This window comes from Nymphalis io, chromosome 14 (genome assembly GCF_905147045.1).
Source record: "Nymphalis io chromosome 14, ilAglIoxx1.1, whole genome shotgun sequence".
Taxonomy (NCBI): domain Eukaryota; kingdom Metazoa; phylum Arthropoda; class Insecta; order Lepidoptera; family Nymphalidae; genus Nymphalis; species Nymphalis io.
In genome coordinates, this window is record NC_065901.1 from 1,653,301 (window position 1) to 1,678,949 (window position 25,649).

General features: G+C 31.8%; 1 protein-coding gene across 1 annotated transcript in view; it reads right to left on the bottom strand.

Moving 5' to 3' along the window:
- Window positions 1-3,806: 3,806 nt before the first annotated feature.
- Window positions 3,807-25,649, bottom strand: part of LOC126773328 (furin-like protease 2) — a 70,641-nt gene continuing 48,798 nt past the window's right edge. The window contains exons 3-12 of the mRNA XM_050494173.1: window positions 18,186-18,308; window positions 14,804-14,938; window positions 13,298-13,605; window positions 11,469-13,229; window positions 11,278-11,393; window positions 10,797-10,914; window positions 10,167-10,721; window positions 8,955-9,055; window positions 7,946-8,133; window positions 3,807-4,211 (exon numbers count right to left, since the gene is read on the bottom strand). Of these exons, the coding sequence (XP_050350130.1) occupies window positions 4,056-4,211; window positions 7,946-8,133; window positions 8,955-9,055; window positions 10,167-10,721; window positions 10,797-10,914; window positions 11,278-11,393; window positions 11,469-13,229; window positions 13,298-13,605; window positions 14,804-14,938; window positions 18,186-18,308 (3,561 nt within the window). The 3' untranslated portion in view covers window positions 3,807-4,055. The remainder of the gene's footprint in view (window positions 4,212-7,945; window positions 8,134-8,954; window positions 9,056-10,166; window positions 10,722-10,796; window positions 10,915-11,277; window positions 11,394-11,468; window positions 13,230-13,297; window positions 13,606-14,803; window positions 14,939-18,185; window positions 18,309-25,649) is intronic.

Genomic DNA, 25,649 nt, shown 5'->3' on the forward strand with positions numbered 1-25,649 from the left:
AATAATGTTGGTGCTTAGTAATAAAGAAAAACATTGTAAATAAGTTATGAAAATTAGTAATTGAATCAGCTCAAATAGGCTCAGCAGTGAGTCATTTAACATATAATAGTATTTTATTGTGTATTTTAATTTAATAGATTTGGATTTCGGATTTATATGATTAAAATTAGTATTGGATTTTCATTGTTATTATAATTTGCATAGATTATTTCATGAAATCATTTGGTCATTCTAATATAACACAAAGCGCCTAATTATAATAGTTATCTCTTAAATTATGATAAACCACAAACAATTTTACGATAACTGGACTAATAAGCATGATAAACTGTCAGTAGACATGGACTAACATGAAACACATCGAACGTGTAAAAAGGTTAACGCTGTGAATTCATTGAAAAATTTATTTAAATACATAATTTTGTTCGATTAACTATAGTAATTACATTTTTGTTGTTCTACTTATCTAATTTGTTAACGGTTTCAGAATGAAATGGACACATAACGTTTTATTTTATAAGAATTGAGTACAACTGAATAGACACTACATCTGTTTTGATTTTTTCTCAAGGTTATCCATAATATAAATAAGTGAGCCCTTCTTTCACTGGTATATTAATGGGAAACCAATCGACCCGACAGGTATATGGGAAGCATATGGCCGTAAAGTATGGAAGTTTTCGTGCAGTTCATGAATTGCGGGTACCCCCAATAAATAGAATAAGGGCAAAAATTGATGGTATTTATACTATTCCAGACAGTGAAGCTATATTCGGACTTCAACCGAGATCGTATCTTTCTTTTAGTATTTTTTTCGACATTATGATTGCGTTTCACTGGTCGTGATGACTTACGGTGTAATTTTTCCCAGACTAATTTTTGGCATAGAACACATAAATAACAACCCAAATTTAATGGCTTCATTTTTTATATTTGTAAATATATTATAATTCTATAAACATTACTGTATTTTTTCTCAGTAACATTTCCTATTTTTAATAAATCAAAATTTATATAGAGACACAATATATAAGGTTTTTAAGAGACGTCGTGATAAATAATGGTCTATAAAATTCGCTTCAAATCTGCTAGTGTCAATGGTATAGAGGTATGTGTTTTGAAAGTTAAATATTGAAATCATGTTTCTAATATTATGATTAATATAAGTTTTTTTGTCGTATGTATTTGTGATAATCCAATACGTTATATTTACTCGTGAATTGTTAAAGTAAAATTTGCCACTGGTTCGAATAGAAAAATCCCGCAATTGAGAATGACTGGTCAGCGATTTTTTGTATTTTTTTTTTCACTTAACATTTTCACATTACATAAAAAATGGACGTTTTCTTTGTTCTTCTGCGTTTGTATATGTAACCGTTTCCTATCAAAATATTCAAGTGGACAGAGCGAGTCCTCGTTAAACTGGATCGATTTATATAAGGGTATAAAAGAATTAAAGGTTATTTTGACGTTTACGGTTCACGTTTCAGGTGTATGGTAATGCGTGATCCACTTGTTGCCATGGCAATATTGTCAAAAAATTCAATAGATGGACCTTTATTTTAAGTTAATTAAAAAAAGAAGAAATAAAATCGATAAACGAAGCGTTAAATTGGTGTACGTCTTTATAATTAATTAAGATGGTGATGAAAACGTGACACCATTTTTAAAAATCAATCAAAACAAATATATTACAGGCAGCACAAGACCGGCCAAAGTGGAAATCCTTGAGGGAGGCCTTTGTCCAGCAGTGGACGTCTTTTTGCTGAGAGATGAGATGAGAGAAATGAGAGATGAATATATTATTACTGCTTTTTGGGTTACATTAGATTTTATGCTGTTGGTTATCACCATTTATAAAAAAATCCCATCACGTATAAAATGTATTTTCAATGAGATAATAAGGTTGGGACTTAGAGGGTATAACTTTTTTAGTGCTGTTGCTAAATGAATATCACATTTCTCAATATATATATCGCCAAGAACAACATTTATACTTCCCTCCCGATGTCAACGCCCTAAACCAAGGAGCAGCTTCACAGGATGTGCTTACTCCCAGCCATTAGGTACTCACTGCAGTTGTACGCTCGATGTAAAATTATATTCTGATCAAATTGGTTAAGGTTACATATTTAGTGGATTTAACTTCCTAAGAATTATTAAACATTTGATCCTAACAACTCTTCGGGCAAAAACAAATATTGATTATCAATTTACTCCTTCGATCAACAGTAGTATCGTTGATCAAAAATTTACTCCTAATTGTAAAAAAGGGAGGTGTCATGGTAGTTAGAAGAATAATATATCAGACAATCTACGAGCGTTTGCCGTTCGCCATCTGTCACCGTAAGTTTTGTCCCTTGGGCTTATTCATTCATCATTCCCCTGTTACATTTTGTCGCTTCGAGGACTCACCTGTCAAAACTCCGGTCCATCTGTTGTTTATGATGTCCAATCTCAGGAGTTGGAATGAGTGTTTCGTGTTCTTCGTTTATTTATTAAGAAGTTTCGTTTCGTTGATGTTTTGCTTTTAAATTTATTACAAAGTCTTGGTACTGTGATATTTGTCAATAATTTTTGATCATGATAAATATTATTTGAATAGGTATTATAGATTATAGAAGAAAAAAATATATCTGTTTAACTTTAAGTCAATTACAAAGAGCAAAATGTATTTTTATTCATGAGTAACTTTTTTCGTTTTTAGATTTTGTCTAATATTGTGTCAAAAATATAAAAGATCTCAAGTCAAATAAGGCTCGTTTTATATGAAATGAAACAAACGTATGCTCGTCATAAAAACCATCAATATATTTACAACGTAATTATTTACATATTTACACAACGCCAAACAAAGCTTATATTATAATTGGTTTATTCTATTTACACCACGAAATTTTCAAGACTTTTAAACATTGTACAGTCTGCAATAACTTACCAAAATTCTAATACAGTTAACTTTACTGGCAATTTCAAACCTTTAGAATAAAATAGACATGTCAAAGATTTTAGGAATACATAAATCCGTTGTTTCCTCTTCCACTGTTAAGCTGGTCACTTCTATCTCTCTATTGGTATTTATACGATTTATGTTAATCATACTATCCACTTTCATTTTATTTATAAATTTTTCGCTATGTCACTTTTATTCTAAAGGTACTTTATTAATTTTTGCAGTTCATTGTACATATCTCAACGAAATCGTATACATTAATAATTTAAGCGGTGCTCATATTTATCTATGAATATAATTTCGTACATCTTAATAAAAATTAAAAATGTTTAATTTAAAAGAATTAATATTTAATTGAACATTAATATGAGATATCTCAAGATACATAGAAAATTATTTTTAATTGCGTTTGAAGTTTTTTGATACGAAAATTTGAATTATTTATCATTTATAAATAAATATTAATAATAATTAAAAGCAAAATGTAAATCAAAGAAATCCCTATTTAAAAAATGTAAGCTCCGGACTCGCGTTTAAAATGTAATCTTGCGTGTCGGGTGGGAATATTAAATTTTTAACATTCCCTTTAACATCCGAGTCGGATCATAATTAAAAAGATAATGAAATAATTCATATTTTATGATTTCCTTAATACAATAGTAATTGAATTAAATTCGTAAATAATTTAAATCATTATGTATACAACAATCGTTTCTATTGCTTATAAGCAAGATAACTTTTTTTTGCAATCACAATTATGTAGAGAATATAAAGAAAACGTCACATTACAAAGTGTTTCTAAATTATATAATACACAAAGTCATATCACTTAGCAACATACAAATATATTTTGCTTATCATTAACATATAGATCAAAATTCAATCGGTTATAATTAAAAATACGCAGTCAATATTAAGATTTAATTTAATTAATAAAACATTCGTACTGTAAAAAATCCAACACATAACACTCGCCAATTTTTTAAATAATTACGGCCTTTGAGTAACATTATATACATAATAAAAGGTACCTATAGAATCTTCTATATATCAGTCTGCAATGTAAATTTATTCTAAATGTATTGACTTAAGGTTTAAATTGCTATGTTGGTTCGTCTCTCACGTGGTTTTCGTTTGGTTTGATTTTCAAAGCAGTGTGTGCCATACTTACTGATGTGTAGTCTTCATCTACGGATTTTAGTTGTGAATAAATTGTCCTAGGAAATACTTTGAGATGCTTGCGTCTTTTTGATCTAAGCTGCAAACATAATTTATTTATTAGTAACAAAATAAAGTTCTTATTTTGATATTATTAATACTATATAATATTTATATATAATATATACTTGGCAAAGTGTGCTTATTTTTTTTTGTTTATGAAAACTTTGGAATCTTTTTAGAAACATTATTTGTACCTTACGTATTTGATATAAGATATCAGATTATTCAATTTTCCCTAAACTACATTTATGCCACGGTGCTTTATCTCAAAGGATAACCAACTGCGCAGGAAACATTATAAAAAAATTATATGCAATCAAAGATTTTGATGAAGTCCCCTGATCGGTTTCGGCTATGACAGGCAATCTCAAGAGAGACTCGCCAACTACACAGGACATACTATAGTTTAAGCGCAAACACAGAAGCATTCTCTATTCTCTCACTATTATGATTATAATATATGACGGGAAATCCAAAACGACCGGAGAGACTTTAAGCACAGGACCAACGGCTTTATGTGCTTTCCGAGTCACGGGAGTGTACACTTGTTGTAAAAGGCACTAACTTTTTATAGGTTTCCTATTGGATTTAATTATCATTGATTGGGGAATAATAGAATAAAATATGATATTTATTTCTAAATACAGCAAGTATCATATGATATTTTAACAGTACTTCTATGACAGCTGGAAATCAATAGAAATAAATAATATAATTATAGCAGTTTATGCTATATTTATATTATTATTTATTGAGGATAGATTACTTTTTGATCGTTTTTATAAAACAATTGCTCTTCATGTTTAAATACATTTTATAAGATGAGGGGAATGAAGCTTATTAAAATCAAAAGGTATGTAAGGGCAAATTTGGAGGACAAGCGACACTGGTTATTAAGTTTATTATTAGTGTATACATGTAAAAGCCATGATTGCCCAGTGGATAGAATTCCGAGTTCAAACACGCTTAAACAAGCCCTATTGAACTATCACGTGACTAATTTTCGTTTATAATGCATATCGTGCTCGGTGAAGGTGCACATCATGAGGAAACCTGCATGAGGCGGTAATCTGCCACTCGTATCCTTACCTCCATCCGTGAGATATTTTCAGGCTATTCCTTTTTTTACTTTAATGTATGTGTATGTTTGCCCAGCAGTGGGACATTAACAGGCTATTATTGTTATGTGTATATTTGTAAATATTATAATATTTCATTATTTTATAAAGCTTATTTATATAACTGCTTCCCTCCTATAAATGATGTTATATAATCTGGTTCTAGAATGGTTCCTTAGATAAGCATAACAAACAAACGTACTCTTCAGTATATGTAAAAAGTATTGATTAACAATATTCATCAGAGAATATGGATACGGACGCTTTTCGAATATTTGCTTCGATAATAAATTACAACATAATGGAACTTAATTAAATATGTTAAAATTTAATTATTCCGTTAACACTTGTGGCTTCATTTTTATTCATAAGCTCGCAAAATGTATGAGCAGCAAACCAAAACAATGAGTTGTAAGCAAAGCTTTCCGTAAAAGCTTACAATTGTTATCGTCATAATTGTCATATTCATCACATGAATCCGCGCGCCAATTCTCACGGTTTGGCCAAGTATCCAGCTTATATCCACTTATCTTCGAGATACGCTTCGCAATGTCTACATCCTCAACGAGAGAGATGTCTGCCATTGAACACTCCATTGCCTTTTGTTAATTGTTATGAGCAATCTGGATTTAAGAAGAATGTAATAGAAAAACGTCAATCTTATCCAGTTGTAGAGCTATGAGCAGACAGTTAGGTACCATTAACTCAATTATTCTAACACCAAACAGATTGCTGCGATACGATTACAAGAGTTATTGACCTATAGGTGATTAATTATAGCCAAGAGGGATACATCTTAGATTATTTATTTATTTTATTTATATACTCTTTATTGCACACCAATATAGACAAAAATAATAGGAGTAAAACAAAAACAAAGAAAAGAAAAATGTACAATAGGCGGCCTTATCGCTAAAACAGCGATCTCTTCCAGGCAACCTTTGGTAGAGGAGAGAGATAGGATGGTAGGGGTGTACAAATTATTTAATACATAAAAAAAATAGATACAATATATATATGTATATATACGATACATAAATAAATATTCCATAAATATATAATAATATAATATACATACACATTATAAATATATACATTTACATACTATAGATACTTACATAATAAATAAAATATTTAATTGCAGTATTTCTTCATGAAGCAAGATAGTGCTCTTTTATCATTTTTTTAAAAGAAGTAATAGTTGGTGCACGTCTTGCTTCTAGTGGAAGAGAGTTCCAAAGACGAATTGAATGGACTGTAAATGAGTCACTATAAAAAGATGTTGTATGACGTGGTATTTTTAAAATCAAATTCTCTTCAGAACGAAGATTATGGCTATGTGAAGAACTAAGAAATTGAAAACGTTCTTTTAGATATGAAGGAGAAGACGGATTGAACAGAATACAGTACAGAAGTTGAAGGATGTGAGTATTCCTGCGAAGCCGGATTGGGAGCCACTTGAGCTTTTTACGAAATTCAGAAACGTGATCATATTTACGAAGACCAAATATGAATCGGATGCAAAGATTTTGGAGACGCTCAAGTTTATTTTAGATTAGTTGGAGTCACGTTGACGGTATAAGAATTATTTTATAATCTTGCAATAAGATAATATTAATATATAATGAAATCGAAAAGGGTTCCTTTGTTTGAGTTTCTTGCCGGTTCTTCTCAGTAGAATCTGCTATCCCATACAGTAGTCTATCATCGAGCTTTACATTTAATATAATTACGTAAATGACGATTTACTTGCTTGTAAAAGAATATTTGAATAAAGTTGATTTTGATTTGAATACTGAGTAATGGTGATTATAGAGTAACCGGTTTGATCGTTTGCTTCTCTAATATAATTATAAAAAAATATTATCAACCTTAGCTACATATTTCAATATTAAATCACAGGCCAAAAGGATTACGAAACGTTATGTGATAAATCTGGATGATTTTCTAAAATAAATAACACTACTTCAGAACGATCTATGAATGGAATTGAAACGGTTCATCAACAGTAAAACTTATAATACCTTTGCTCAATTCCTACGTAACAGACATTGGTCGAACTTATTCGTTTTAATTTGTTATATATTTAAATATAAATAAACTAGCATTTATGTACATAAAACTATCACAAAAAAATACATGGTTGTTGTAGTGTCTAGTTCCTGGGTTCAATATTGGGTTTTACCAACTTTTTCAAAACATCCCTTGACTCAGAAAGCATATGCAGCCATTGGGCTTGTGCATCGGTCGTTTTGGTTTGCCTGTGTTATGGGATTATGAGTGATGGGAATATAAATTATATTTGTGTTTGTGCAATATAATGTGTCATTTGCAGCCATTAAAAACGAGTACCAGTGTCGCCGAAATCAATCAGGAGTATAAATATTAGAAGAATATAAACTAGCATTTCTAAGTGTTTAACCGTCAAAAACTTACGAATGAATGATTCCTACCTACTAAAGTTGATCTAGCAGCTTATTACACTAAGACTTAGATGACTCGATTAATAATATAATATTAATTACTCTAGTCTTAATCTTTAGTAAAAACGTATTTAGTTTCATCACAAAATAATCCTATTAAACATACATAAAGAAAATAATCGTCTATTATACGACATTAAATGCTAATCATTAATCATAAGACGACATACCCTCAGTGCGATCATCGCGATGGATATCAAAACAACCGTCGCGCCGACACTCAAAATTATCAATAAATCACGATCAAGTATATTCCCTGTGTCCTTTGCGTCGTCTACAAAAAAAGACGCAGTCATACGAGCCCCTATGTTCTCCGCAATGCGCCTCTTACCAGCCGAGGACTCATTGAGGCAACCACCTAAAAACATTTTTAGAATTACAGTCGTAGTATTAGTAGAAATGTTCTAATATTTTGTGGTTATTAAAATATCAACATACATCTTAAAATATTAATAAAAATCTGTAAATATTACATAAAAGACAAAATATTTCATTCATACTTTTATAATAAAATATAAAAATTTTAAAATTTATTAAAAGACTTAATAGTGATTTAATAACAAGATTAAAATAGAACATGTTTTAATTGAAAAGGTAAAAAATTTTTTTTAATAATTGCGTGAAATAATTATGCTGTTCATATTATGAATGTTTCAAGTTATTAAAATATAAGTAGAAAATAAATTATTATAAATAAAAAACCCGAACCGAAGGAGATACGTGTTCTTGATTTAAATTTAAGATGTAGTCGGAGGTATTTCATTTCTCCTTCGACAGAATTTACTCATCTCTAATTTTTAAAAATACTGGTTTATTTAGTTTGTGATTGCAGACATTTTGAATTCAGTCCAAAAGTTTCGTTACATTCGACCTTGAGATTAAAACTTAAATGATCTAAATTATAATATACTGTAAAACCGTGTCTGTAAACAATTTTTTTATGTTTCGGCATGGTATTTTAAATTTTATTTAATTTAATTCGTTTTTAATCAGATATGGTATGTCAAAATCAAATCATTAACTACAGAGCCAATTAGGCCTAAAAGAAATAGGCTCGAAAAGACAACTAACCTCTTAGGTAGTACTTATATTAATACGAATATTAAAAAATATTATAAATAAAATATTTGCTATTAAAATTGAATGACTATTATATTATATACAGTAATATATACTCACCCACATCCCTATCGCAATGACAACAGTCGGATGATTGGTTTGTACTCAAATACAACGTAACCATGCTCTCTGTGCAACACGGCAGGCATTTGTGATTCACTCTGAAATAAAAAAGCGCTTCAGTAACTCCGCGTCTAAAACTTTTCTCTCGTTAATGCAAGGAATTTTTAATTCATCCGCTTCAAAGCGAACAATATCAGAGACTAAAAAAATGTCAACGGCTTAAATTGCTATAAACGATAATGCATTTTAATTATTATTTTATCATATGAATTACTTTTTCGTTCGTTCTATGAGATTAAACGTCAGAAAATTTCTGAATATTTTAATAATAATGCGTACAAAATTTTCGTAAAATGGATAGAATAATTTTATTTTTCTTTGAATTGATTTATTTTTATAAAGTTTGATGTCAGTGGTTGATGGTGTAATTTTATTTGCATAAGAATTATTTACATTAAGAAGTTAAAGCTTCTGTAAAAAAGATGACTTCGCGAGATTGTGACACGAATGCTAGCATTCGAAACGGCATTCCGAATATCTGGATGTTTTTTTCAACGTTACTTATCAAATGTAAGATTAAGTGAGAAGGTATGATTGATACAAATAATTTTTCAATATAATTTTAATCCGTATAGTTAACTCAAATTAAAGAATGAGAGGTAAAGAAGACTTATAACCTTAACATTTAACTATGTTTGAAACAAATGTATTTTATACATAAACGTCAGAACCTGAGATATTTAGTCACACTGCGTGTCTATTTATTATATATGCGTGTATATTTATGTACAATATATAAGCGTTTGTTCTCTGGCTCCGTAAGGGTGTATATTGAAGTATTAAAGAGAGCTGAAGTTTGTTTGATATTTAGCAGCAAAATAAAAATATTGATTAGTATTTTAACTATATGTGGTTTTTTGTACGTACAATTTTATATTTTTACACTATACGGACATCTGTGAATATATATCTGTGAAGTTATTTCGATATAAGAGATTTAGTTTTGGATCATAGTTGGATTTATAAGAAAATAGTCCAAATAAAGTTAATATAATTAGACCTATCGACGTAATGGACTGTTATAAAAAATATTACATCGATATTTAAATAAAGAAAGTTCCTAGAAAGAAAGAAAGGCCCTACACATTGACAGTTTTAAATTAAAATATTGTACAACAGATAGGGGTAGCAAAAAGTTAAGTCACATACCTGTCTAAGCGCAAAGGATGAGCACAAGTCACACAACTAGTAGGCCCAGGCCCGGAACAAGACCTGCAGGAATCATGACATGGACGGCATGTCCTTGTTCTAGGCTCATAATATTGAGAACTAAGGCACTCAACACATAACCCGCTTTCTAGAGAAAAATGTGGTGGACAGGATGTACACCGTTGTGGTCCAGCACCATGACAGTCTTGGCAATAATGATGACATCTTCTACAGCTATCTCCCCATGGGAAAAAGTTCTGAGGGCATTCTGGTCTACACTCTCCAGCTGCTAGTCTCCAATCTGGTGGACAAAATGCACATTGGTCTCTCCTTGGACCGGTACAGGTCTCACAGGACAAATAACATTTGGAGCAAGTTCCTTCATCAGGGTAATATCCAGGAGCGCATGTAGCTCGACATGTTCCAGATTGCAATCTTAAAGCTCCAGCACACGATGTACAATTTAACCTTGATACGCAATTCGTGCAAGTGTGAGGACATTTTGAACAACTTCCAGCTGTCTGATAAAATCCTTGTCCACATTCCGCAACGCATCTAAAACACAACGCTTGTTAGGTGAATTCCCAAAACGGGTACAAAAGGGTACCCGTGTTAATAAAGTGCCCTTACCTTGATCCCTGCAATAACAACGGGCTTGAACAAGATAAACAGTCCCACTCATTTGGTCCGCTACATTTCTCACAAGTGGAATGACAATTTTTGCATCGCCCTCCTTCGTAATATTCATCTGTAAATAAAGACTTTTTAAACAAAGGACTCAGACGGTGCGACGTAAAAGCTTCGGTATCTGTTAAATTGACATTTTTCAACGCCCGTTCGTGCTCATATAAAAATCCTTTGTGAGGCTTTGTGTGTCATTTCATTCATTTTCTTGTAAATCATAAAAGAAATATGACAACAAAACACCAAAAAGCTGATTACGAGTATGGGAACAAAGGCTTTAATCATTCATAAAACTTTCCTTTCTCTTAAGCATAATAATAAAAAGTGGTATATATAATATAAGAATAATAATAATATAATAAGTATTTACTTGATAATGAAGTATTTACTTGTTGTTGATGATGGGATGTTGTAAAAATTAACTTACTGGTATCGCATTTATCATTTCCATTTGGCTGGCAGTTCCCTGTTTTAGTAAGAATCCATTTCTCTTGGCAAACAGAACAAATTGCGTATGTACAGATTAAACATCCTATCGGGCACCTAAAACAACATTTCCTTTTTAAAATGGTAATGGTCGAAAATGAAACAAATATATAGAGCTGGAGTAATACCCACGGTATGCATTCTCTTTTTTGAATGTCCGCGTAATTCCCGGCGGGACATTTAGATAAACAACGACCTTTAAACGCATAATCTCCAATTCGGCACGATATACACGATGTTTCACTTGGTCCATTACAAGACTCACATGATTCGTGGCATTGCGTACAACCGAAGTTATCATTTTTATATGTGCCAGGAGGACAAATAGCCAAACATGAACCATTGTATAGAACGTAGCTATGAACACATGAAGAACACATGTCCGCTTTTTCCGCGCAGGTATCACAATGCTCAGCACAAGGAAAGCAAGCATTAGCGTCTTGATCTTCATAATAACCATCAGGACATTGCTGGAGGCACACAGCTAGATCGACAACAAGTAAATGTGCAGGAGCACAAGTAAGGCAAGAATCCTGACCAGCTCCAGCACAAGTTTCACATGACTCGTGACATGGCCAGCATACACCACCTTGATTTACGAAACTTCTAGGTGGACATCTTGACACGCATGAATTATCTAAACGGTAATGTTTACATGCAACACACTGAGTTGGCCCCTTTCCATAACAACCTTGCGAATCACATTCGGGATCGCACATCCTTTGCACTTGCTTATCATTAGCATCTGCCAATACGTTTTTTCGCTGTGCCGATGGAATATTTTTTGTATAACTACGCCTATCTGAAACGCCAAGTTCGATTTCATTGAGAAATTGCGAATATTCAGACGCGTCATAAATGTCATTAATGTGATAGGTTTTTTCTTCTTGTTGGACATTAATCGAGTTAAAATAACTTTTATTTCGCAGTCGTATCGGATTCGTGGCTGTTCCATAGAAAATAAGCTGCCATTTTTTCAACACACCCGGTTGGGTAACGTGATTATTTCCCGCGTTTATTATTTGAAGTGTCCATCGACCCTCGGCGTTTTCACCCCAAAAATGTACGCTCAAAAAAGGCCAGTCATCAAAGTTAGAACTAGTCGCATCGTGAGTTCTCTCGAATAATAAGGTGGACGTAGTTCCCATTGGCGAAGTAAGCAGTATCCGTAAATTTCCTCTTGGAAAAAAGCTTAGTGAAATTTTACATTGAACATGTTCCAAAAACCTGACCTCGTTCATTGTGCCACTACAGCCATTTACGTCCATGTGAACGGATATTGTATAGCCGAAAGAAGTTTCAATAGATCTGTCTTCATTTATTTCCTGTGACTTACATATATGTTGTGGCGGTACATTAACCCATTGTTCCGCCAGTGAGACCATTTGACCTGCGTCCATGAGTCCATAACCAAATTTATGACTTACTTTTCGTTTTACGCCATTAACAATCCACCCCTCCTCTTTTTCTAATGGTTGAGATCTGGATGTCATAACAATGAGATGTTGCATATCCCGCCATGTTAATAATGAGTTCGCTTCTAATGATAGGGCACAAATTCCGGCCGCTAATGGTGCGGATGCTGACGTACCCGTGTGATCAACTGTGCAAATATGATCCGGCCGCAACTGGACATCCATATCGACAGTTGCAACACTTTTATCTCTACCAGGAGTGCCCGAACTATAAGTCGAGGCTAAAGTAGATGAACATTCTTCTAAATACCAAGGTTTATAACCACCTTGAGTAGCACTAGATATTGATATCGTAAAAATACTATTAGCATAACCATCACAGTTACAGGAATCGGTATGCCTACCACCGTTTCCTGATGCCCATATAAAAATAGAACCTTTTCCTCCTCTGCCATTTGTGACTCCATTTATAAAAGCCCTGAAACAAAAAGTCATTTTTAATGAGCTCGCCTCTAGCTATCTCTTTCAATCGTAGTTAGACAATACCTTCTAGCTAAGGGGCCAGGTCCGTCGACAGTTTTTCCGTCGTCCTCGGGTCCCCAGGAAGCGCTATAAATGTCTATGTGGTGAGTATTGAATCCGAGCGCTTTAGCTTCCACTGCGTCGTTAACTAGGCCATCTAGCATTCTCACGCCTCCTATACTGGCATTGTATGCGATGCCTACACCACAATATTTGTTGTAGGCAACCGCAGCGACTTCGCCGGCACAACGGGTGCCATGTTTATTATCGCCATTGTCCTGCGGCGTGGGATCGGTGTCATTTCCATTTATATCTGTCGACGCAGCAGGATCCTGAACAATTTTACATTTTAATAGTATAACTTTGTTTAAAAATAATTCAATTACGACGAATTGAAAATATACATAAAATATCACTTATTATTTTCTACCCAAAAAGAAACGTCAAAATATTTATATCAAGGTACAAACAAACAGTTAAAACATATACTTTACTATGTTCAAAGGTAAAAGACATAAAATATATAGACATTTATAACGTTTTCAAAAGACAATTGTTATTGCTGATTAAAATAATTTTATAATAACGTTAACAATAAACAGATACCAGCCTCGTACATAGTAATCGATATTAAACCACAAATGTATCTAGAAATCCCTTGGAAGCAATGAAACTTAAGTAGTATGGGGGGAACTGGCCCACCCTACACATTACATAAATGAAGAAGCCACTAGTGTTCTAACGTTAACTATCCCATAAAATTGGCTTCTGTTTCTGAAGCGAGAGAAAATTTGTAACGAAAATTACACTATTAAACTTTTCATGCTGGAATAAACTAAGGAGTAATTTTTGTAACTTTTCAGCTTTGATAGCACAAATTTAAGTCAAACCTTTTTTAAGTAGATTTTAATATGTACGTTAAATGTAATTTTGTTTTTTTTTTTACTTGATACGCTTTTATACAACAAATTGTGTTTGCTTTATTATGATTTTTATTATTTTTTAAAATATAGTTTAATATAATAATTCAATAATGCTTGTAAAATACATCATCTACTCTAAATCACTCGATAAAAACTCCTAAGATCTTGAGCGGGCATCCAAACTAACCTATTAGAACCATCCTTCGCAGTGACCGTTCATTAGCTGTCAAAAATTACACAATTTTTCATTTGCCATGGAACTATAAATTCGACATGACAGTGTAGAAGAACTTTCATGATATCATAAAATGAAATACAAACTACTCATTTTATGACACAAATCATCTTAATATTAATCATACATTAAAATTATTGGATTAATAAAATAGAAGAACATTGAATAAAATAACTTATGTACTACTAAATATATATAACTAGACTTATTTTTCGTTTATATAATTATTAATTAATTTAACTTACCCAATGTACTTTAAAAATAAAACGCTAATGCTTTATTAATAAAGTTTTAACTATTGTGAAAAACCTTTCATGACAGCAAAAATATTATCCGTTTCAAAACAATAAAATTAATAAAAAAACCACTTACGTAATTCTGCAAGAGATCCGGGTGGTTGGGTTGAATGCCGTCATCCAGTATCGTTATAACGACCCCCTTACCCGTGTAACCCTTGCGCCAAGCGAAGCCAACGTTCATGTCCAGGCCATCTGCGGCGCCGCCGTTCTGCAAAACACATCTCATTAGCAACAGTTGGCGCTTGTGATTATACAAATTATGAAGCATTTAGGACCTCGCTTGAAATTATTCTAGAGACACGAGGCAATGTTGAAAATCTTGCAAATACTTGGGTATTTTAAAACAGTGTTATTAGACTCACTTTCTCACTTATAAACGCTGTTCAACGTTGTTTAGTTAAACAATGATTTATCTCTTTCTCTCATCATTGATTTGACATTCGATAGACGAACACGGCAATGTTTAACTAATCACCCCTTAATAATATTTATACATTAACGGCCCAAACTTCTAAACTTTGTTTAGCGGGCGATAAGTTAAACAATGTTGTATCTTCTTCTTTCGAATGTTAAATCAATAATGAGAGAAAGGGACAATCCAGTGTTTAACTAAACAGCCACAAAGTAGAGTTAAATATTTTTCTTAGTTGAAAAGAGAGTTACTAAGTTTTAAATCTAAACAAAATAAAAGTTTTTAATATAACAAACAATATAATTACTATAAATTACTGACTATGTAATAAATTTAATCAAGTCAGGATCCTCTCCGGACTTTAAGAAATACTAAACTTTAATGTAAAGATTTTATGAGGATATTTCAAACTTCATGTTCTTTCTCTAAAGAATCCGTTTTATTTCAAGATGCCGCCATCTTTAATGTCTTTGTCTTAGTAAAGTTCATTCGCCTTTAAAATCATGTACAGTCGGCCACTGATTGAATTGTTTTATGTCCTACATTAAGAAATGAACTACTAGAAACTATTATTCTTACGAGTCTTTTGTTTTAGTGTTTGATTAAACTAATATTCTAAACTAGTAAAAATACTTAAATGATATACATTCGTGATATTTGAATTAAATTATAAAATAATTGATAAGAATTTTTTTCTATTTATTTATTCAAAATAATGAGAGAAGCAATGTAAAATAAAGACTAAATGTCTTACTACTGGAATAAGGCCCCTTTGGAGTTTATTCCACCACGCATTTCTTCTACCGACACATTCAGGTTTGCATCGCCGTTTAGCACCACTTAATTTTCATTAAGCACCACGCTTAACACGCAATCATACATAGGAATTTGATTCTCTTATTTTGAAGCTTACTCTAATATTTCAGTAGACTAAAACGATACGTTTGGGTTAGCACGGTCTTAACTAACTAAATATCAATGAACAAAATTTAAACTATACGACGTACAGACTCTTATTCGGAGATCTTCATGTCATAATCAAGAACACTTAGATTAGATTCTGCGACTTTTTTATTTAATTCTTAAACTGCAGCTAACGAGCGGGACTAGTTCAGAGATTTTGTCTAACTAGCGCTTCGAAGCAAATAAAAATGATAAAATCGGTTACATGTTATATTAATACATAAAAAAAAAATATTTTTTTAATGATATCAATTTCTAGGTTAATATTTATTAAATTGATAATAACGAAATAATTTGGTACTTAAATCAATCAATTTTAATAAAGGTTATCTTTTTATATGGAATAGGAAGGCGGACGAGCATATGGACCAGCTGATGGTAAGTGGTCACCAACGCCCTTAGACATTGGCATTGTAAGAAATGTTATGAAGCATCGCTTACATATCCAATGCGCCACCAACCTTGGGAACTAAGATTTTATGACCCTTGTGCCTGTAATTACACTGGCTCACTCACCCTTTAAACCGGAACACAACAATATCAAGTAAGTAAAGTAAGTGCTCTTTTGCGATAGAATATCTGATGAGTGGGTGGTACCTACCCAGACGAGCTTGTACAAAGCCCTACCACCAGTAGATTTCACTGCAATAAAATGAACCAACTTTTCATTTTTACATAAAAAACTTATGATGTTTTATAATATAGAGTGTATCTTCAAGCAGAAGTCGTAGGCCAAATCCGAAACTATAAAAATGCTCAAAGGACTCGCAGTGCCGTTTTTTATAAAAAATTAAAACGAATTTTAGATTTTTGAAAAATATGATTTCCTAGCCAAGAAAAGATATGATTGACTTAAAAATAAAAAATAAAACTATTTATACACGATCTCAGTGCTATTAATAAGGTTTAAAATCTAGAATGTAACGAATTTAATGTCAAAAATAAAAGAAGTAGTTATCCTAAACAAACTTATTCAAATTGTTCGATATAATAGATATATATTATTACACACATCCAGACTTATTCATAATATTCATTATATTAATTACTGGTTACCGACTGCATGTTAGGGGGGAGGTTTAAGGTACCCTACGTCTTTTTCTGTACAGCAGAGAAGATTGTACAAAATTTTCATTAATGACCGGTTGAGTATTTAAGACGTCAAAGCGTAATAAACAGACTCATTTTCTCTTTTATAATATTAGGATAACATTATTCATATTATTTACTTATGTATTATTATTTAGTATCGAACATGCGCGGTTATTATATTTATTCTTCTTCAATAATAGACAACAATTATAGAGGATTAAGTGGAACGTCAGATTAATAAAGTCCTTTATATATTCTAATTGTTCTAGGAAATTATATAATTGTAAGACGGTCCAGTTATAATGTACTTATTTTATTATACCGCTGACTATCATTGATATAGTAGCTCGCTCATAAGACCACAAAGTTTTTATTTGTTGTTAATTATTATAAGCAAAAATCGAGCGATTTATCGACGTCACGTCGTGCTGTCTATCTTACACAATACCAAATACTTCAATATCTTATTAATATCAGTTCTTATTGAAGATCATTCTATGAGATATATGTATATAAACTTATATTATTCACTCTCCACTGAGTTTTTCCATTTTTAATATTAGATTTTTTTATTTTATTAACATTGTATACAACTTTATAAGACCCAGGATGGATTATTGAATAAAACACGCCAATATTAAACGCAGGTCACAAGCATCTACGCTGCTTCACTTGAGTTTCCTCATGATATTTTTTTATGTTGACGATCACAAATACTTTTTAAGCTAATAGCTTAAGAAGCCTCATTAATATAGTTAAATGAGTTTCCAATGTACGTGAGTAGATACGCAATTCAATCATTGCTTATTTTTATCAATAATTTAGCAAACATTGTATTAAATATGAGAACAATGTAATCAAAGGCAAGTGAGATGTTAATTAATCATTTGAACCCTAATCATAGATTATGATTTAAGTCTTGTTGAATGCGCTAAATCAGTTAGTTATATACTGTAAAAAATATAATATATTTGTCTTAAATACTTACTAGATACCACTGCTCTTTAAACAGGGGATCTGGGAACGACAGCGGTGACTGACGCATCACGTGGCGAGGACGTTGGTCTCTCTTTACTCTTCTTAACTCGCGCTGTTGCATCACCCATCTTACCTACGTAATGAACAAAAACATTAATAACTCTATTTATTTGACATAGATTTTATTTTGTAGTAAGGGTTTGTGCATCGTATGAGTAGATACCACCCACTCATCGCATATTTTACCGCCAGTAATAATAGTATTATTCTCTTGTTATATAATAGTTTGAAAAGTGAATAAGCCAGTGTAATTACAGGCACAACATAACATCTTAGTTTCCAAGGTTCGTTGCGCATTGACGACGTCATAAAATCCAACCTTATTATTAAATTGGATTATAGACTTACCAGATCGTATCAAATAACTATAAAAAGAATTTAAGCTTGCCTTATTTTACACTTCTATTAAACGCAGCTAAACATTTTGAATTGATAAATGTAAGTTAGATTAGCATACATTTAAGCAAGATGAAGAAAGTTTCACTTTAAATGCTTGAGATATTTAACTTCCCAGCGGAATTCAAAGAGCCTTAATATACTGTTCGATTTTCAAAAATCGAATATTCTGCATAAATATTCGAGTGGAATAAAATCTATAAGCTTAAAGTTGGTGCAACTGACGTTGTAAAAGTATGTGCAACTGTAGATTTTATTCATAGTGGTCACGTGCTTAAAATTGCTACATTTCGAATGGAAAACTTCTTATAATATTAAATGTACGTATTTAATATTTGTTAAGGAATTAGGTTCGCATAATTTGTGCACGCTTATATGTTTCTCTCACAAAATTACACTTATAATAAACGATTTCAAAATCTAATCTATTGCATTTGAGTTCAAAATTGTGTGCGATAAAATAAAGAGCAAAAGGCAAAGAAATAGAGAGTATTTCTTCACTGTCATAGTTGATGAGACAATAATCCGATACGACCAGAGTGAGATCAGACGCAGTACTAATGGTTTTAAGTGCATTCTGAGACACAGTCTGCTTTATTATTCTCGACTGCTACTAAGAATTTGTTGACAGCAAAACTAACGGCCCTAATAGCTCTTAGTGGCCATACACAAGATTTGAAGCTGAAACTTTAGGAAATACAGCCATATAGTAAAGGCTACTATATACCTGCGAGATATTTATGTAATAACAATGCTTATAAATGTAACCAAAACAAATAGTTCCTTTCAGGTTACAATATTTATTCAAAAGAAAAATGGAAATAAACTGCAAGAAAAGTTATATAAGATTGAATAATTAACCAACTCAATTATTCTTATATTTTTTTTTACCTCATGATCGTTTTAACATTTGTATAAATCTTTGTGACCGCTTTACATTTGCAAAGTCAAACAGCTGCGTTTGTGTCCAGACGGAACCTTTGTTCGGACACCCTACATCTTCAGCAATTTTTATCTGAATTCGCTTTGAATATTAAATCTATTTGACTAAGAAATTCTTCAAACGTTTTTCCGATCTGATATAAAAAATAGCTAGCAAAATTTTTAATGAAGAAAATTTAATACAATTGCTTTAATGGTTTTTCTGTTTGGCGAGAGGAATCTCAAATGGTATACAGATAATGATAGCACAGATCATATCACGCACATATATTACGCACAGTCACAACTTGTTTGATCTTATCCCCCTTAGCTTTGAAGTCGGTGCAGTGTAGTTTTATAGTACACTGCAAAGAATAGGATTTGATCGTTCATCATTCTTGAGATTGTTTATTGCTTGGTTGGTTTGGACTATATTTTGATTACAAATATATATAACGGTTCATTATATATCAATTACGGTTTTCGCAGCATTCGCTTCAAAAAATCAAATCCATATATATTTATATATGGGTCTAATATCCCACGCTGTTTTTATTGACACGGTGTTTATGAACTTTCTAGAAATCTGAAAGATTCAAGGTCGATCTAGACTCGTTGTGGGTTAACTAACAAAATTAGCAAATTTTTCAATTTATGTCTTGATTTCGATCTACCTCTAATTCAATTGTTTTATTGATTAGAAAATTTGCAAACGTATATAATTCGTATGACAATATACATATAACTTGGTACTATCGAACTGATACGATGACGGAGATAAAATAGTATAACAATTCAATGATACGGTATAATAATATAATTTAACTGACACTAAATATAAGTTAACTGTTAACTCTTACTTGGTTTTTGAATGAGTATTAAATCTTTTTGTTTAAAAAATACAAATTCCTTAATGATCTACTACTACGTTACATCAACCTAATGTATATATATATTCATAAATATATTTTTGCGTAAATTATATTTATAATTATAATGAATGGAACTGATAAACGGATTCGATTGGTCGGTTGAGTTAACTTAAATTTAAACAGACAATATGTTGCGTTATTCGGAAACGCACTTTCATAAATAATAATTGCCGAACCGATAACGCTAGCGAATAGATAAACCGACAAAGTACCACATAAATCGAACATTAGTGCGATCCCGACAAGAGCATCATTAGCTTTTTTTAATGCTTCTTTTACTTTTTAGACAATAATTTATTAAAAATAAATGTTAGGTAAAGGGGTGCTAACGCTTATGTCCATTTGAGGAAAATAGAGCTTATTTCACTACGCTACTCCAACGCGTATTGGTGGATATACATGTGCTCGTTTTTCATCTAACAAGGTTTCCACACGACGATTTCTTTACCACCGAGCACGAGTTGAACTATTAGCAGAAATTAGCCACATACAAATTCTGTGGTGTTGCCAGTTTTGTAACCTTAATCTCCAGTTATTTAGATATTATAGAAAGAAAGCTTGACAATTTATTTTTAAGGAATTTTAAGGATTTTGTATATATATATTTAAAAATACCTTCTTTCGTAGGTTGAATTTACCATGAAAAATAAGTTTTTCGAAATCAATTTGACGATGATCATGATGATGCGGGGTGTACAGTAAATATACCTACTTATCAGCTATAAATCTTATATAATCGAAAGGGGCAGATATTTTGGACGGGTTGAATATCAACTCACAAATGTGCGTTAAAGTTATACATGTCCATACATTAATTCAAAGCTCAAAGATATTAAAAATAAAAATGTTTTAAACCTTCGAGAACATTCTCGGGAATTTGCTCTATATTTACTGAGCTATAACTTATGCCCATTAGGTCGGTAAGTAACAGATAGTCTCTTTTAACAAAAACTTTATTGCTATTTCTGTACGTACTCTATGCGTTCACACATATTTCAACAGATTGAGTTAAAACTTGGTACAGTTGTTGATTGCACTTGTGTGAAGGTTATTTGCATAGTGTCATCGACTTAACTCAAGAAGTCAACCCAAAATATTTCGGCCACGGCAATCATTCTCATTCAAATGAAAATATTTTATTTTAAATATATATTTCTGATAAATAAAAGAAAAAATACGAATCCATAAATTTATTTCTTTACCCTAAACGATTTTCAAACATCATTTTTATTCATTAATCTGGAGAGATTTATTCAAACAAAATTTTTATGAACTGATTTATGGAAATACTCCCTTAGTGGAAACGATTGCCACGGAACGCTGATTGAATTTGATTGTGTAACAGTAAACGAAAAACCAACATTATAAGCGCAAGAAGTATGTTCCATTTATTATATTATGTAAGTTGTCGTGTGATTTCAGCGCAACTCGATCAATTGAAGTCCTGTTCCAACAGTATATTTGTTTTAACGGTATCCTATTTCAATGTTAGGCTAGGATCTTAAATGTAGGATAGAGTGCGGAATCAACTGCAAGAACACTCTCACCTTTCGAGGAAAGCTCCGAAGTGAGAATTTAATGTGACTTGATTTGCTAGTCTAGTCTAACTTTCTTATCCATAAGAGAGTATTGATAAAAATTATAAGAATATGAATAAGAATACTACATAATAAAGTATAAATGGTAAAATCGTGTTTTTTTAATAATTTTTTTTTTAATATTATACATCAATGTTTATTTATTTAATTCGATTTTAATACAAGGTTTCTTTGGCTTAGCTCTAAATTCTTTCCGCGATAGAAAAGCAGGTCCTACATGAAGCAGTCTTTGATATTCCAGGACAGTGATGTGCAATGTGATGTTCCGATAATTCTATTAGGAGTACATTAGCAAGTTAAGTGAACTAAGTCGATGTAATTTCACAACACAGCTATGAGTTAATTGTCTCATTGCATACCCCTCACATGAACTAGGAAATAAATTAAAATCTAGCTACAGATAAGCTTAAAACGATTCTGGTTTTGTGGGTTGAAGAGTATTACTAAGATTTCCTACATGATATTTGTTTTTTTTTTCTTTGAATTTTACATTACATTACATCCATATTTATATTAATTTTTAAGCCGAGATGGCCCTGTGGCAAAAACGCGCGAATCTTAACCGATGATCGTGGGTTCAAACCCGGGCAGGCACCACTCAATTTTCATGTGCTTAATTTCTGATTATAATTCATCTCATGCTTTACGGTGAAGGAAAACATCGTAAGGAAACCTGCATGTGTCTAATTTCACTGAAATTCTGCCACATGTGTATTCCACCAACCCGCACTGGAGCAGCGTAGTGGAATAAGCTCCAAACCTTCTCCTCAAAAAAGGGAGAGGAGGCCTGTAGCCCAGCAGTGGGACATTCACAGGCTGTTACGGTTATTTATATTTTCTAAATGCATTCGTCTATCATATATCCAATACTTTGACGTAACGATAGTTTTATCAAAATTCATAGTTTTACTCTATTAGTTTAAGCGGATTTTCGGTCATTTTATCATTCGATTGCTCCGTGTGAGTAAACCAAAGCGCCTAACTGATATTGATACATTACCATATTGATAACAATTGCAGAAATACTGCCAAAATCCTAGCAGATCACATAACGTTTGTTCAACTATTTTTTAAGCAAACACTTTTCTTTTTTTTCCTTGCAATCTTTCATGTATACTTCGAACATAGAGGAAAACTAGAGCTCAAAAATATGAATGACACATGTTTGACGGTTCGACAATCGTTTTAGTCACACACTAAAACGATTGTCGAACCATAAGCGTACATCAAGATACCAACTAGTAATCACTAGGGGCTACATGCTGCAGAGTAAGGACTTGTAGCGCTTGGTTAACATCGAATAATCCTATCATGTAACAACAACTGTATAAAATTAGCTTACATGACTTTGACAAACCACCATTACCGCAATACTTGAGAAGAGCAATTTTAACTCCTACTAGTAGATCTTTTATAATATGATTAAAAAATTATTTGAAATTTGAACTTGAAAAAAAGCCGTGATAGCCCAGTGGTTAGAATGCGTGTACCTTGACCGATGATCGTGGGTTCAAACCCAGGCAAGCACCACTGAATTTTCATGTGCTTAATTTGTGTTTATAATTCATCTTGTGCTTGACTGTGAAAGAAAAAATTAGGAAACCTGCACGTGTCTAATTTCACTGAAATTCTGCCACATGTGTATTCCACGAATCCGCATATGAGCAGCGTGATGAAATAAACTCCAAGCCTTCTCTTCAAAAAAAAAAGAAGTGTAGGCCTTAGGCCAGTAGTGATATATTCACAGGCTGTTATTGGAACTTTACTGAATGGAACTTAGATAAACTACTTTGGATTGGTCCAATAATATTATTTTTTATCAAACATAATTGTTTTATAGTATTATTGTATTAGTATGAAAGATGTGTAAATGAGTTTAGTGAGTTATATATATAGTCACGTTAATATCTCCATGCGTTTAAAATTAAAGTTAACATAACTTTAATTTTAAACAAGATAACTTTTATTAAAAATGTAACACGCTGTCGTATTGCTTTTACTGGTGACGTATATTCTATATATACCTGACCTCAGTTACACATTATATAAAAAGAAATATATTTTCTTTATCACACAAATATAAATCTGATTCAAATTCTATGTTGCAGTCACTACCATGAGTAAAACCACGACTAAGAATGTTTAGCCCCTTAATGTAATTACTGGTGGTAAGGCTTTGTGCAAGCTCGTCTGGGTAGGTACCACCCACTCATCAGATATTCTACCGCAAAACAGCAATACTTGATATTGTTGTGTTCCGCTTTCAGCGAGATAAAAAAGCATGCTTTATCAACATGATAGAATAAACCTTTAAATATATCAAAGAGGGGTCATATAGAATCATTTGAAGGGCTATATAATGTTAAAGGGTTGTTATGCATGATTTTTCCTAATTAATACATAAATAAACGTATTTGTACCAATAATTATAAATAATTCCCCGTCACGTCTCCTCTTTGCTTAATTTATAAATAGAGATATGTATGCATAATATTAGCTATACCTTTTACTAGTATATTGTATTTTTATGCCGAGTATTCATTGATCCGAATATTTTTTTTTGTATCAGAATAAAATACAATATTTTTATACGAACGAGTACGTAGCTTTTCGGTGGAATAATAAAAAACGATTTGGCAATATTGTTAGTTTTACGTTTGAGATTATCAGTTTTCAGGATACATTTCACAAAAAAAATCTTTTTAAAATACAATAAAATACTTTGTAGAAAACTTTTACGCTCGAATTTTCTCCGGTTCTTTCAGAATAGAAGGTTGAAGTGCAAATAGTTATGCCCTATATTATCTCCTGTGAAATTTTGTAATGACTGTCTTGTCAGAAACTCAGTTAGACGGGAATGAGATTATGACACAGTGACTTAATAAATTAATATGATATGCTTTTTATATTTCATTTAAAAATGTTATTTTTGTCATATGCAATATGTAAACCATAATCATAATTTCTGAGACACCTCTTGTAAGTTACGTGATTATCAATTCCATTTAGAATAACGAAATAATTTTCAAAATAATATTTTATGTATAAAATTAATTGGTATTATACAATATGTTAGCTAAATCTGGCACACGTCCTGTCATGTTTGTGTATATATATCAAATGTCATGGCAATCGCTTGAACGATATAAAAGTCAATGTGCTTCAGTGCTTTCTAGCGGTGACAAAGTGAATAGTATAAAAACCTTCTTCATGTAAAAATAAGGCCCAACTCATCATCATGTGTAATCGGTGAAATGGTGAAATTTAAATATAAAATAGTCGGTAATCTATACAAAAATATTATTATCAGGGTCTCCCCTGAAAATAAATGTTATTCGCAACGATTATTACCTTTTATCCCTGACAAATATTTAGAGTAGTTTTGTCCCGAAACAGTCTCAAGTATATCGAAAATTGTATTTCTTTCAAGTATACAAATATTTAAGATATAGGGTTTTGGGCAAGTTTGTTGAGGTTGCTATAGAGTTATCTGCAATTGTACTGTAATTTGTATCTGTAAACAATCGATACCTAAACGAGTTTTCAGTTTATAAATATCTAAGTTTA